Source organism: Primulina eburnea, chromosome 15 (genome assembly GCF_022965805.1).
Source record: "Primulina eburnea isolate SZY01 chromosome 15, ASM2296580v1, whole genome shotgun sequence".
NCBI lineage: Eukaryota > Viridiplantae > Streptophyta > Magnoliopsida > Lamiales > Gesneriaceae > Primulina > Primulina eburnea.
Window position 1 is genome coordinate 854,344 of NC_133115.1, and position 14,322 is coordinate 868,665.

Sequence of the window (14,322 nt, forward strand, 5' to 3'; positions counted from 1 at the left end):
TTAATACGTGGCTCGTTAATCATAAATAAAAGACAACCACCTAATTAATGCGTGTGTCGACTATATTTAAAGTAGCGTTTAGAAATCCCACACGTATATTGAAATTATTTTTGGGACCAAATTAAATTATATTATTTAAAAATAAATTTTCTTATAAAAGTTAACATTATTAATATTTACACTCGTTATATGTTTTAATTTAAAAGGAAAAAAGAACACCAAATATACACAAAAATACGTAATTCATCATTCATACTAATTCACAACCAAAAAAAACACTTAGCCATCTAAAAAACAGAACTAAAAGCTGGGGACGACACCGTAGGATGCCTCTAGAGCGACGAAGGACTGAATCTCGAGATCGGATCGCTTTGCGAACCGTCCTTTGATTCTCGGTCGGGTTTCGGCATACGCCTTTCTTGATGCATATCGGATGGTTTTTTCGAACCTCCTGTTCTTTCTCTTTTCTCTATACCTTAGTACCCTCGCCTCCCTGTCGACCCCGGACAACGGGGTGGGGGCGATTTCGTTACTGTCGAAAGCATTCGATACTTCGGCTGTGACATGGTGATCCGGCACCACTCCTACATCGAGGGACGAAGATGAAACCTGTAATTATGTGTTTTTATTCAAATTTAGATTGGATTGTTCTAACAAAAGCAATTGCCGATAATTAAAAAGAAAATAATAGAACATACACTGTGACTTATGGATTGGGAGGTGAAATTGTACATGATGTGCTTCGGACCCGGATAATCCATTTCATAAGCCGGAAACCCGTCCACCACCGGACCCGATCCAATGGTATGATCCGGCACAACTCCGTCCGGCGACAGCTGCTGCTGCTTCTGCTCGTGCGTCTTCTGTTCCCCGGAGAACAGATCAAGATCCAAATACGGATCCATATCTCTGAACAGATACTCGGCGGATTTGTATACGGGCGACCCGGGATCCTCCTCCAGATCCACCCCACCGTTGTCGGTGTTGAGATTAGGGATCAGCCACGACTCCGCCTCCTCCTCCTCGTCCTCCTCCTCGGAAGGGGAGGACTTGTCCGCGGCGCCGTAGAAGGGTGCAACAGGGACACGCTCGTGGCGGCGTGCCAGGGGGTTCGCCGAGTGTATGTCGCGGTCGCAGGCGGCGCAGAGCACGGCGGCGTCGGCCTTGCAGGTGACGCTGGCGGGGGCTTGCTCGCAGACCTCGCAGAGCCAGACGCGGGCGTGGAGCGAAGCCAGCTTGTTGACTGCGTGGACCTTGGCGTCGCAGGCTGTACAGAGGAAAGCCGAGTCCGCGCTGCAGAAGACGGCGGCGGAGGAGGTCTTACATGAGGTGCAAATCTTGGCCGTTAAACTCCATTTGGGAGCCGCCATTTCTATAGGTCTCTATTAGCTGGAGAGAAAATGGGAGAGTGAAGCCATATTTCTATCAAGTGTCGAGTTATATTCGGACAAAGCAGCGAGCAAGTTGGCATGGGTATCATCCCGGTTGACCAATGAAAATATTCCACGTGCTTCTGTGATTCACGCATCTAGTAGCTGTGGGTGGGTGGCTTAGAGAAAATAGGATTCATTTTTTATATATATATTTAATAATTAAATTAATTTAACTGCACTGATTATTATTATTATTATTATTATTATTATATTATTATATAATACTAAATATACATGCTTTATTGGGATAATTTTTAAATTTATAGATTTAAATCCTTACTTTTCTGAAATGACTTTCATCCGCGTGCAATGTTGAGGGTTTTTAATTTAACCTGATCAGTGTATCAACCTTCTGCCCCGTTTTGACTGCTCTATCATTATACGATCAAAAAAAAAAAAAAAAGCACATAACCTTTTATATGAAATTATAGATCTTTAAAGTCCCGTGTTTTAAAAATCATGTGTAAAAAAAACTCCTAAAAAATTGGATAAACGTGGCTAATTTTTAGAAGGCAAAAACTTGTATGAGATGATCTCACGAGTCATATTTTGTGAGACGGATCTTTTATTTGGGTCATACATGAAAAAGTATTACTTTTTATGCTAAGAGTTTTAATTTTTATTGTGAATATCGGTAGGGTTGACCCGTCTCATAGATAAAAATTCGTGAGATCGTCTCACAAGATACATGTTCTTTTTAAAAATATTGGGTTGTAGAAGAGGTTTAATTCAATATATGGAGTTTTATGTTTATTATATATATTGCAATATGATTAATTGTAATTTGTATTGAATTATTGATTTTACAAGTTGGGCCTTTGGGCCATCAGTTGGAGGTGTCCAAATCTATGAATTGGTCCACTGATTTGATAGAAAAGGAAATGTGGTTAATGCTAACCCCCTAATCTGGAATCTTCGTGGTCCACTTATTACATTATCATTTAGGAATTCTTATCCCATTGTTGTTGTAGGTGCCGGGTGCGCTAGAAGCACCATATACATGAATCGACCACAACGCGCGTGGGATTCATGATAATAATTAAACCTTAAGGCATTGTTTGGTACATGGGATAAGAGAGGGATTGATAAATAATCCTCCTTATCCCATGTTTGATACCTTTTTAAAAGCTCATGATAATATAATGGGCCCTTGATAAATAATTTTTTAGAAGGATAAAATATCCCTAATTGAAGGTGTGATAATTTTAATTTAATGATAAAATACACTACAAATGACTTAATTACCCTCAATTTATAAATGATTTTTTTAATAAATCTATGCTAGTAGGTAGAAGTTAAAATCAAATAAATATTTTATTTATTTTTATATATTATATAATATGATAATTATATAAATGAATTCGAGATAATTATATAAATAATTTTTATAATTCTCAATAAAATTATTATTATCACTCGATTAACCTTAAAAATTGATATTTGACTTGACTCAAAAAATCAAGGGCTCAATTATCATATTATATAATATATAAAATTAGGTAAAAATAAATAAATCATGCAAGTACTATCGACACATGAACAGATAAAAAATATGAACTCAAGCAACAACTTTGAAATTATAAAATTTATTATGATAAGGTTAATTTTGTCATTACAATCTAATATATAAATTTAATCACTCTTATTAAAATCATACCAAATATTAAATATAATATTTTACATCTTATTTATCCTTAACTTATCCTTATATTATATATCATATGTTTATCCTATCATGTGTACCAAACTATGCCTAAATGATTACTTCGATTCAAATTATATATATATGTCCGCAGCTGAAGTGGCATCATCTAGTGGACGTGACGAAGTATATCAAAATTCTAGATCTACTATATGAGTGAGCGTCACCTCATAGAAAACATTTTCTTAGAGTCACTGATCGAGTTTTTTTCGGATAAAAACATTGGCAATGCGACACGCATGAAAATGTTTGATGAAATATTGCATAATACGATTTGTACTGAACGTGATTGCACTATCTTAAGGAAGTTTTTTACTACACTTTGTTTTTGGTGGATCGAATATAATTAAGTTCCTCGAGGATATTTGATAGGAAAACATGATTCATAGGCAGCAAAATATATAAAATTCCCCAAAGAACAAAATAGAGAATAAATCTTGGTAATTAATTTGGGAGAAAATAAACTCAAAAATAGAGAGTAATTCCCTCAATACTTATTTTACGTGTTATTCAACCGAATTTACCAAATTGTAGTGTGTATTTTGCATGTAATTTATATTGGATCATGAGTGGGTCTCATGTGATACCGTCTCACAAATCTTAATCCGAGAGACGGGTCAACCCTACTCATATTCACAATAAAAAATAATATTTTTAGCATAAAAAAATAATATTTTTTCATGGATGATCCAAATAAAAGATCCGTCTCAAAAATACGACCCGTGAGACCGTCTCACACAAATTTTTGTCTTGGGATCATATTGCGTTACGTGTGTTGGTCAAAAAATATGTGTTGGTCAAAAAATAAATTATGGGGGCCTGACTGAAGATAGTATTGAGCTCGATAATATAACCAAGCCCATATTGTATAATTGGAGAAATAAAGGAAAATAGGCTGTGGAGAAGAATGGAACCAATCAAAAGAAAGATAATCAGCAATCACTTTTTTTAAAAAAATATTTTTATGGGACATTTTTTAATTGTTTTTATGTCTTGGATATTAAATTAGTATAATTAAAATACGAGGATGTCCCATTGTTTTTTCAGTGGAGATAAACATGAACCAAACATGAGATGATTATAGATTGAATTAAAATATGAGGATCTGGCCGGGAAGTAAAATGGGTCGTGGAGAATAATGGAAATAGGAAGGCTAATCTTTAACAATGGTGATAACCGAAAATTGGAAAAGATTTAAGATAGATATGGTCAAAATTCAGGAGACTATGGCATGATTTCTGGTCTTAATTAGCTTCCTCTTCCACCTTATAAATAGAGGCCATGAGTTGAGAGAAAAGGCACACCAAAGCATTAAATCATTCCATATTTTCAAAATTTTAAAATATATTCATATAAGAATCAAGTATGTTTTCGAAAGTTTTGTTCAAGTACAAGTTTTTCACTCTGTCTCACGTTGAAGTACACTATATTTTGAGTACTGATAAGATTCAACAGGATATATAATGAGATTTTGCGAACTATGATAAGATATAAGTCCTTACATGATGATATTGTAACCGTTATATTGGCTTGTCTCCTTAGAAGAGTGAAAGTTAGAGATTAATATAAGTAAACCATAGAAATAAGATGAATTTCAAGCTACACGAATTTGATATTTTATGATATGATATGTGTTGATGGCTATAAGTTTTGAAATCTTATGTATATATGTTCTCATATGTTTCGAACGACCCACACATTGTGAGTATTTCACAAAATATTCATATCTTACATTTACTTCTATGAGAAGAATGATGTACATATAAAAGAAGAAAACAAGATCACTTTTTGTAATGGTAGTGAAGCCAACAATCGATTAAGATTATCGTTTTAAATGATGTTATCTACTTATTTTTAAGTCGTACCCTTCCAGTCGTTTGATTTCATTTGAATGGTAAAGACAATGTTTATTATTATAATATAGACTAGTTTTGGTTTATATCATGTTACGAGCTGATTGTTTTTCGATTTTGTAATTGTTAAATAATATCAATGTCAACTCATCCGTGACAATGTCCAACCTCGCCCTTCTTGAATATTTTTCTTCCTAACACTTGGTGGGTTTAGAAATTTGTAGTATCTGATTTCATTGATATAATAGGTTAGAAAGAGTCAAAATGGATCAGCCACTTCGATAATCTTTATTAACACTTGTAATGGTTTCAAATAGTGTCTCGCACGTAAGTTGAAAATCATGGTTGCTACTTAAAATCGTGACATTTCCCACTTTTTTAAAAAAAGCAAAAACTTGTGTGAGAACAGTCTCGCAGGTCGTATTTTGTGAGACGGATCTCTTATTTGGGTTATCCATGAAAAGTATTATTTTTTATGCTAAGAGTATTACTTATTTTATTATGAATATCGGTAAAGTTAACCCGTCTCACAGATAAAGATTCATGAAACCGTCTCACAAAAAACCTACTTTAAAAAAAATATAGTCTATAGTGCCTAAATATTGCTTTTTTTAAACCTTTCGAAATATTTTATATTTGATTTTATTGTTTTGTACTGGGTGCCTTTTTTCTTTGGGACGGACGTTTTGTCATCTGGCATTTGGAATTTATATTTATCAGTGTTCTAAAAAGCTCGCTTAAGCTCCGCTTAAGCTTGAAGCTTGGCGAAAACGTCCCGCTTCGGAGAAAGCGGAAAAAAGCGGTCAAACTGTAGTTTGACCGAATTAAGCATAATTAAGGTGTTTGATTAAGCGTGCTTAACTACAATTGATCGCATCTATTAATTTTTTTATTTTGAAGGTATGTTTTTTTATTTTAAAATAATAAATTAGGTCTATAATTTAGATGTTTATTTTTTAATTTTAATTATGATTAAGCATGTCTGATAATGATTTGACAAATATTTAACATTTTTAATGTGTTTTAATTGCAAAAACAAATTAAGATTGTAATTTTGATATTTTATGATTTTATAAATATGAGAATTAATGCATCAGACATAAAATTTATCATATTTATGTATTATTTTATCTAATTATTGGTTTGAGATAATTACAATTACACTGAATATAAAAAACGCTTTTTCACGCTTAAGCCTGTGCTAATCTCGCTTAAGCTTGAAAAGCTTGGAGCTCGACATCCGCGCTTCGGGGCGCTTCACGCCTTTTAGAACCTTGATATTTATATTTTGTTTTGTAGATTTTTTATTAAAAAAAATGAATTATAAAATATTTTGGAATTTTTTTTTTATTTTCATTATAGGTGATACCTCGAGAATATTCTCCGATAGATACCTCAACGAATATGTCTAGTTCCAATATATCTAGTTTCCTCGAATTAAACTGCACCGGAATATTCTCCGATAGATACCTCAACCTTATCTATCGGAGAATATTCTCGAGGAAACTACACCGGAAGAGTTTACTCGAGGAAACTCTTTCGGTGCACATTCATTGGTTATTTAATTGTGCATGAAACCGGATCGGGTCATGAGTCACAATGAAGGGAAGATCCGATTGGAAAAGGTTATGTTTACCGGGCAATTCTATCCTACTCCGGGAGATTTACTCCCTATCACTAAATAATATATACATGTATAGCATTTAAAAATAGCTACAATAATTTTATTAGCGTTTATAAATGGGTAGAACATAGAATTTCTTATAATAATTAAATTTTAAAATATTGATTTTTTACATTGCATATGATTCTACCACAAAAATAAGAATAATAGAAATGAAAATCTCAAACCTCAAACGTAAAAGTATTACTATCAAAAAAAAAATTTCAAGTAATTTTTAAATATAAAATATGAAGTTTTAAATTTTGAGAATAATAATAATAATATAATGATATAACACATGTTATATAGTTTAATGATTAGTCATTTTTGGTTAAACTTGTGTGCAATGTAATAATAATAATAATAAAAAGACACGCGTAAGGAAAAAAAAGTAAAGGGATAATCTCACCCGGTGTAAGATAGAATTGACCATGTTTACCTAAACTTTTCCCGTGATATCAGTAGGAGTTTTGGAGAAATTAATAACCTATGTTTTCGGTTTTGTTTAGAAGAAAATACAACTTGTGTAGATGTTGAACCATGTCAAAATTTATTTGATGGAATTATTTGTAATTCCATATAAGTATAATTTACACAATTATAAATTCATATTTTCCATACATTTATATAATTAACAAGATATAAATATAATTTACATGCTTAGATATTTAAATAAATATAATTATATCGATCTATAATTAAGAATAAAATATATTTGTATATTTGAAACATGTCAAAAATATTACGTGGTTATACGTGTCTGCAACTCTAAACCCTAATCACGTGCCATAAACGTGCACAAAGCGGACATCGCGGGACTCAAACAAATAATCGAGGACCTCTTTTTTAATTCTCGTTAATTGATTTACGTATGGATGAATTATTTCTTGTTTATATAATATTTATGTTAATAGACAAAAACTTGTATGAGACTGTCTCACCGATCGTATTTTGTGACACAGATCTCTTATTTGGGTCATCCATGAAAAAATATTACTTTTTATGCTAAGATTATTATTTTTTATGCTGAATATCAGTAGGATTGACCCATCTCATAAATAAATATTCGTAAAACCGTCTCACAAAAGACCTACTCATGCTAATAAGTTCCATTTTATCGTCAACCTCCAAAAAAATACCATTGATTCTAAATCTACTGGTAATAATTTTTTTACCCATGCACACACACGCTTGCGCCCACACATATATAAAGATTTATATAAAAATATGCATATCTTATTTTATATTCTTCATTAAGAAAAAAAACTTATCTATGCATATAAAATAAAAATGGAAAATCATTTTTAAAACATGCACTAAATATGATTTCTACCCATGTCGTAGTAGGAAAATATTAAATTAAACGAAACAGTTATAAAACTTTAAACTGTTGTTAGTGCCATTATTTTATTCAAAAGTCATTACTATATGCTAAAAAATTAAATCAATGGCCTGCAACATATCTATATGTATCAGCTAAAATAGCAAGTGACAAATGGAATAATTGAGAATCGGCCAGCCACGTTTACTATTTTAATTAATTCAAACTGTTTGAATCGTGAGATATGAAGATTGATTATTAAATTATAGTAATAATGGCAATTCAAAAATTTTACATATAAATTAGATTTAAAAAAATACGAAATACGAATATCGTTCACACAAAAATTGATCAGATAAATTTACTTTAAATTAAATTTTTTATTTAATTATAACGACAAATAAATTAATTTATAAACTAATTAAAAATTCAAATAAAAAAATAAAACAAACGAAATATAAATAATTGAAAATAAAATAATAAGCAAACAATTGTTAGGATATCGGTTTACATACCCCTTAATTTTCTCTAATGATTGAATTTCAATTCATAAGTCATGTTTTTGATGAGATTCCTTAATCTATCGATATATTATATCGAACTATATTAATATAAGTTAAAAATGTAGTAATCAAGTGTCTTAGTTTTATTCAACAATTGCAATCATATTAACGAACCGTGAAATCATCTAGATTTCGATTTTCGGTGTATAGCTCAACATGCACCCAACCTCATATGTCTATTCAAGTTATAGATCCATAGATTATATTACCTATTTTGTTATAAATTTTATTTCCGTCTCAACTATAACATATAAAATCACTTCGAAGTTGATCATGCTCCAAATTTACAATAAAAATCAATGACATAATCAAGTATGCCTAAAAACCAAATTCAACCTTAAAAAAGAATTCAAAACATAATTGTTTTAGAGTAAGATCCCCTAAATCCTAACGAAAATGGATGAGAAAAGAAAAGAAAAATGTGGTTGAGTTTCGTGATCTCCCTCTTCTTCTGCTTTTGAAACCTTGCTTGTGGATGCTTCTTGTCTCAAATATGATATTTTGGCCCCCTTCTAGTGTATTAGGGCTATCTCTAGATAAAGATGCCTCCAAGACTATGAAAAACTGAAACAAATCGCGCAAATCTTATTTTTTTATTGGGTCGAGCTAGGACGGTCAAATTATACCGCCCAGTACGAGCTGTTCGATGCTTATATATTTTGTTCTCCACTAGGTGCGATGGACAGGCGATATCACCCACCCTAATAGAGTTTGGTCGCAGCTTTGGGCTTTAATTCCTTTTTTTAAAATCTTATTCACCTACAAATCAACTTGAAACATGTGAAAGACGAACAATATGCATGATATGAATAAAAAGGACCGAAAATAGACTAACATATTAGAGTCATGCAAGAATGAAGCTACTCACAACATTATAAAATACGTGAAAACGACACCTATCAACCTCCTCATACTAACATTTTACTCGTCCTCGACCAAAACAGGTTACATTATACAGCACAACAAAGGAAAATTTATCTCAATGGTGATTTCATGATTCTCGTTATGCCTTAGCAAATATCTAACATTTCTCTCATCAATCAATGCACAACGCAAGTTCTTGCACATCCCTTGAAGTTTACACAGTACATTTTTAAATGGAGCCTGAATGTGTGTGCGTGCGTGCTATGTTGGTTCTAGTATCATGCACATCAAATAGATATATTCTCAAAAGTTGTAAGATAATTCAATCAACATGTTGATGCATATATCCCTTTACTATACTCCTTTTGCACTGATTATTCACCAGCAATCACAAATTATAATGATTTTTCAGATGTAAATTATGTCTCAAGTGAGGATTCTGAAGGCAAGATAAAAACAAACAAAGGGGGTACAATAATATATAGATTAATTTGTGCGATGTAAAGTGTGTCTCAAGTGAGGGTTCCGAAGGCAAGATAAAAACAAACGAAACGAGTACAATGATAGATTAATTTGTGCACATTTAGATTTTGCATCTTATTTACTTCAACTCCATACATTCCCCTTTTTAGCCTATAAATGTGATTTCATTCTTTTATTTGACTTCTCCACACCTTATATCTTTTTTTTTTTCCTTTTTTTATTTGCAAGAAACTTTATCTTTCACAAATGTAATTTCTTTTCTTTAACATATATACTCCCTTATGCATGAATAATTAGCTATTTGTTTCATATATTCTAAGGATGCAAGCACAAAACGATATTTGTCTAGGTAGGCTCAATACAATTCATAAGTCAAAAAAATAATTGCTAACTCATTTTCATGCCATTGGTAAGTATTTCGTTTCAAGGGATATGTATTCAAGTTCACCCAACATCTAATGTCTCTCAAATTCCCCACAAAAAATTTGAATTTCACTATTATTCACACAATCTCCTAGTTTCAACATAAGTGCACGTAATATTCAACATTCAACCAAAAATTTCATGTTTCAACAATAGGGATCATGTCTTAAAATAATAAATTGACGCAATTAAACGAGCATGTATGCTATTAAATAATAATCATTATTGGCTAAAAATTATCGGTTTCATCACCACAAACTAATTTTCATATGATTCGACACAACACGCTGCATGATATTTTTTTTTTCTTACAAAAATGACCATATCTAGTGTCTCTCAAATTCCCCCAAAAAATTTTGATTTTACTATTATTCTCACAATCCCCTAGTTCCAACATAAGTGCATGTAATAATAAGCATTCAACCAAAAATTACATGCTTCAAAAATATGGATGTCCTATATTAATGAAATGACAATTAAAATGGGCATCTATGTCATTAACTCATAATCATCATTTGTTAACAATTATAAATTTCATCACCACAAACTAATTTTCGTGTGACTCAATACAACATAATGCATGCTATTTTTTTTTAACTCAAATGATAATTAATAAATAAAAGAAAAGAACTACCCCTTCCCATACCTAGTATCTCTCAAGTTCCTATAAAATTTTGAATTTCAATATTATTCAAACAATCTCCTAGTTCCAACATAAGTTCTTGTAATATTCAACACACCCAAAAAATTTCATGATTCAATAATACGGATGTCCTAAACTAATGAAGTGACACAATTAAACACACATGTATGATGTTAACTCATAATCATCACTGGCTAACAATTATCAATCTCTCACTACAAACTAATTTTCATATGACTCAACACAACACAATGCACGATATTTTTTATTTACTCAAATGATAATAAAAAAATAAATAAATAAAGGAAAAGAACTACCTCATCCTCATATTAAAGTTGTGCAATGTCCCCAAAGCACGGTACGACTCACAATGCACAGAACCAATTAAACGCAAATGCAAAATACTTATTGTAGGAAAAACCAGAAAGCTCACCTGGTTGATTGTACGGCAGTGGCTTGAGGATAACAAATCCCCATCAGTCTTCTTAAGCTTGCAACAAATTTCTTAGGTCGACAATCTTCCACTTCCTCCAATGTGCATACCTAGTATTAAAAATTAAGAAATTAAGCAAGATCAACTCACAAAGAAACAAGAACTAAAATGAAAAACTAAAATCTAAAAAGGAAATAAAACGCTTGGGTTGCCTCGCAAATAGAGCCTGATTTTTGGTCGCTGACTTGACCCTCAGAGCACTCATCTAAGAATGGTTGACGCTCAAAGTAAGTTTCATATAACTTCACGTATAGGTCTTGGTTCAATAAGCCTTCAAGTCTGGCTTGATATACATAATATAAGCTCATCACCTCAACAATACTCCATATCGAATGATAAAATGGGAAGAAAACATCAGTATTGGATCTCGGTGAACATATTTTGAAATCGATATTGGGAGAAAAGAAGGATCCCATGGATGTTTGTATGATAACACTATCGATGAGCTCAAGCAGACAGTCTTTGGTACTTCTTCATTCCCCAACTTCATTTGAGGCTCATCTTCATATGAAACATTGTAGGATCGACCGCTTGCCGCTTTACCAAAATCTATAGCTAGTAGTAATGGTGCAACTCAAATCTTTTAAACTGCACAGCAGCTCAAGCACCACGGTTCGGGCGCTCTACCAAGCAGGGACAATTATTGCACCCAACAATCTCCCTCCCAATAATTTCACTCCTTGCAATCAATGGGAATCGAACCCGTGACCTTGGCTCTAATACCAATTGTAGGATCGAGCGCTTGCCGCTTTACCAAAAGCTATAGCTAGTAGTAATGGTGCAACTCAAATCTTTTAAACCGCACAGCAGCTCAAGCACCACGGTTCGGGCGCTCTACCAAGCAGGAACAATTATTGCACCCAACAAACATCTTCCAAAATGTGAGGCCCGAGACCGAAGAGGGCGGAGGGTGATCGCGCGTGCCATAAGGTTGCACGGACAATTAGCGACTCCTGGCAGGCTTCTCGGCAGAGGGAACATGAATGAACCGATCCCACACCGGAATGATAGGGATTCCGAGACTGTTCAATGTAATGGACTGTACAGTTGAAGAGAGCTTAAAAGATTTGATATGTACTACTCATATCAAGAAGGTGCATCTTTTTTTCGGTAGCTCATCACATAAGAACTCCAAAGTTAAGCGTGCTTGACTTGGGGAAATTTTGGGATGGGTTAACCCTGGGAAGTATCTTAGGGTGCGTGTGAGTGATGACATAAGCACGCTGGAAAGACTCGTCTTGATACAGTGAGGACAGTCGTCAAATCTGGGGCGTTACACAAAACTTCTTCCGACTAGGGCCGATGTTCTATAGTTAGTCAATACCACATATTCGTCTACCATAATCTTGAGTCTATTCATGATTAATTCCAAACTATCTTCATCACCATCTTAGTACCGAATGGTTGGTGCATAGGGTAACTAATTTTTGTGGGGTATTAGTGGCTCCAACTCTATAGTGAAGAATCTCAATACTGAGTCAAAGTCCACAATATCATTGAACAAGTGTATCATCTCATAATCTTCTAGGCTAAAGATGAGACTACCGGTTGCTAGAGCTACATTGATTACTGATCCTCATGTCACTGCTTCCAAACCACTAAATAAAATTCGGTTAAGAAAATATCTAGAAAAATCACGATACCGAGAGGTGTGTGCTAAAGTATTGAATCTATCTCACACCGAGTAAAATGAATCTCCGTGTTGTTGGGCAAAATTTATGAATACTTGTTGATAGAACATCTCGAAGTATTATACAAGAAAATTCCTGCAAAAATAAAATAGAAACATGTAGATCATGCATAAATGAAGTACATAAATGAAAAATAAATAAATTAAATTAAATTAACTAAATAACGTAACAAAAATAAAATTTCCAATTTCAATGCTCGACAACGGTGCCAAAAACTTGATCGAGATTTTCTTCCACATAAATTTCTCATTAAAATTAATATTTTAAATTCAAATAAATTGCAAGTGCATGAGTGAATCTTCCGAGAAATGTTAAAAACATATGGAATAAATTTTTAAATGCAAACACACAGTTTGATGGTTTAACAGCCATATTACAATTCGCCGTTAACTACAATGTTCCTTGGATTATTCGATGGGAATATGGATTACAGGATATGGCTAAAGAGAAATTTGATCTCAAATATACCTCTACTTTCTTAATCAGAAAAGTCCTCATCAAATGGTGGGGTAAAGAAGATTTCTTTGCAGAAGGCAAAGTATATGACCGTCAAGGGGTAATAGCTCTGGGAGTTGCCAGAGAAACCATGAAGAATTTAAATCATGATACCCCAACACAAACAACACTGTTAAAAGAACTTTTCCAACATCTTGATAAAGATACCATTACTTCAATGTTTACTGAAGTATTTGGAGAAAAATCAAATCTGTCAACACAAGAATCTACTTCTTCTAAAGGAAAAGAGAAAATGGAGGATGATACTCCAATGACAGATCAGGATAATTTGCAAGACGCTCAGGACCCGTATGAGGAAGATGACATATATGCATTATTGAATGCATGAGCTGAATGTCACTAAAGATAGTGGATGAAAAGGCAAGCAATCACGGGACTTATAGTCTTTGTAATAAAGTATGTAGTATTGTGGTGCATTATTGAGTGTGAGTTTTACTTTTCACATGTCATGTTTTTATTTGTGTAAACACTGTAACTAGTATGTATTGCTTTGCTATTTAAGGAGTCGACTCCCTTTGTGATCGACACACCAAAATTCTCTACTACTTTCTCATAATAAGAGTTTCGAAGTTTTGTCCAGTTCTTGAGTTCTCAGTTTTAAGTTTCATCATTTCATGTAAGTTTATGTCATATGATTATATTTATGATCCTCCATTTGATTATATTATGCCGTC

The 14,322-nt window shown here is 32.9% G+C and overlaps 1 protein-coding gene across 1 annotated transcript; it reads right to left on the reverse strand.

The window, feature by feature from the left end:
• Positions 1-225: 225 nt before the first annotated feature.
• On the reverse strand, positions 226-1,411 carry LOC140814567 (zinc finger protein CONSTANS-LIKE 4-like). Its single transcript, XM_073173588.1, has 2 exons — positions 699-1,411; positions 226-609 (listed from the first exon to the last, which is right to left on the reverse strand). Exons 1-2 carry the CDS (start codon positions 1,368-1,370, stop codon positions 301-303), a joined length of 981 nt encoding a protein of 326 aa, XP_073029689.1. The 5' UTR covers positions 1,371-1,411; the 3' UTR covers positions 226-300.
• Positions 1,412-14,322: the final 12,911 nt, after the last annotated feature.

Bases quoted from the DNA above. Each gene is read 5' to 3' on its own strand.
- LOC140814567 (XM_073173588.1), bottom strand. From the start codon at position 1,370: ATGGCGGCTCCCAAATGGAGTTTAACGGCCAAGATTTGCACCTCATGT. The intron at 610-698 runs GTATGTTCTATT...ACATAATTACAG, and splicing joins CCCAATCCATAAGTCACAGT to GTTTCATCTTCGTCCCTCGA.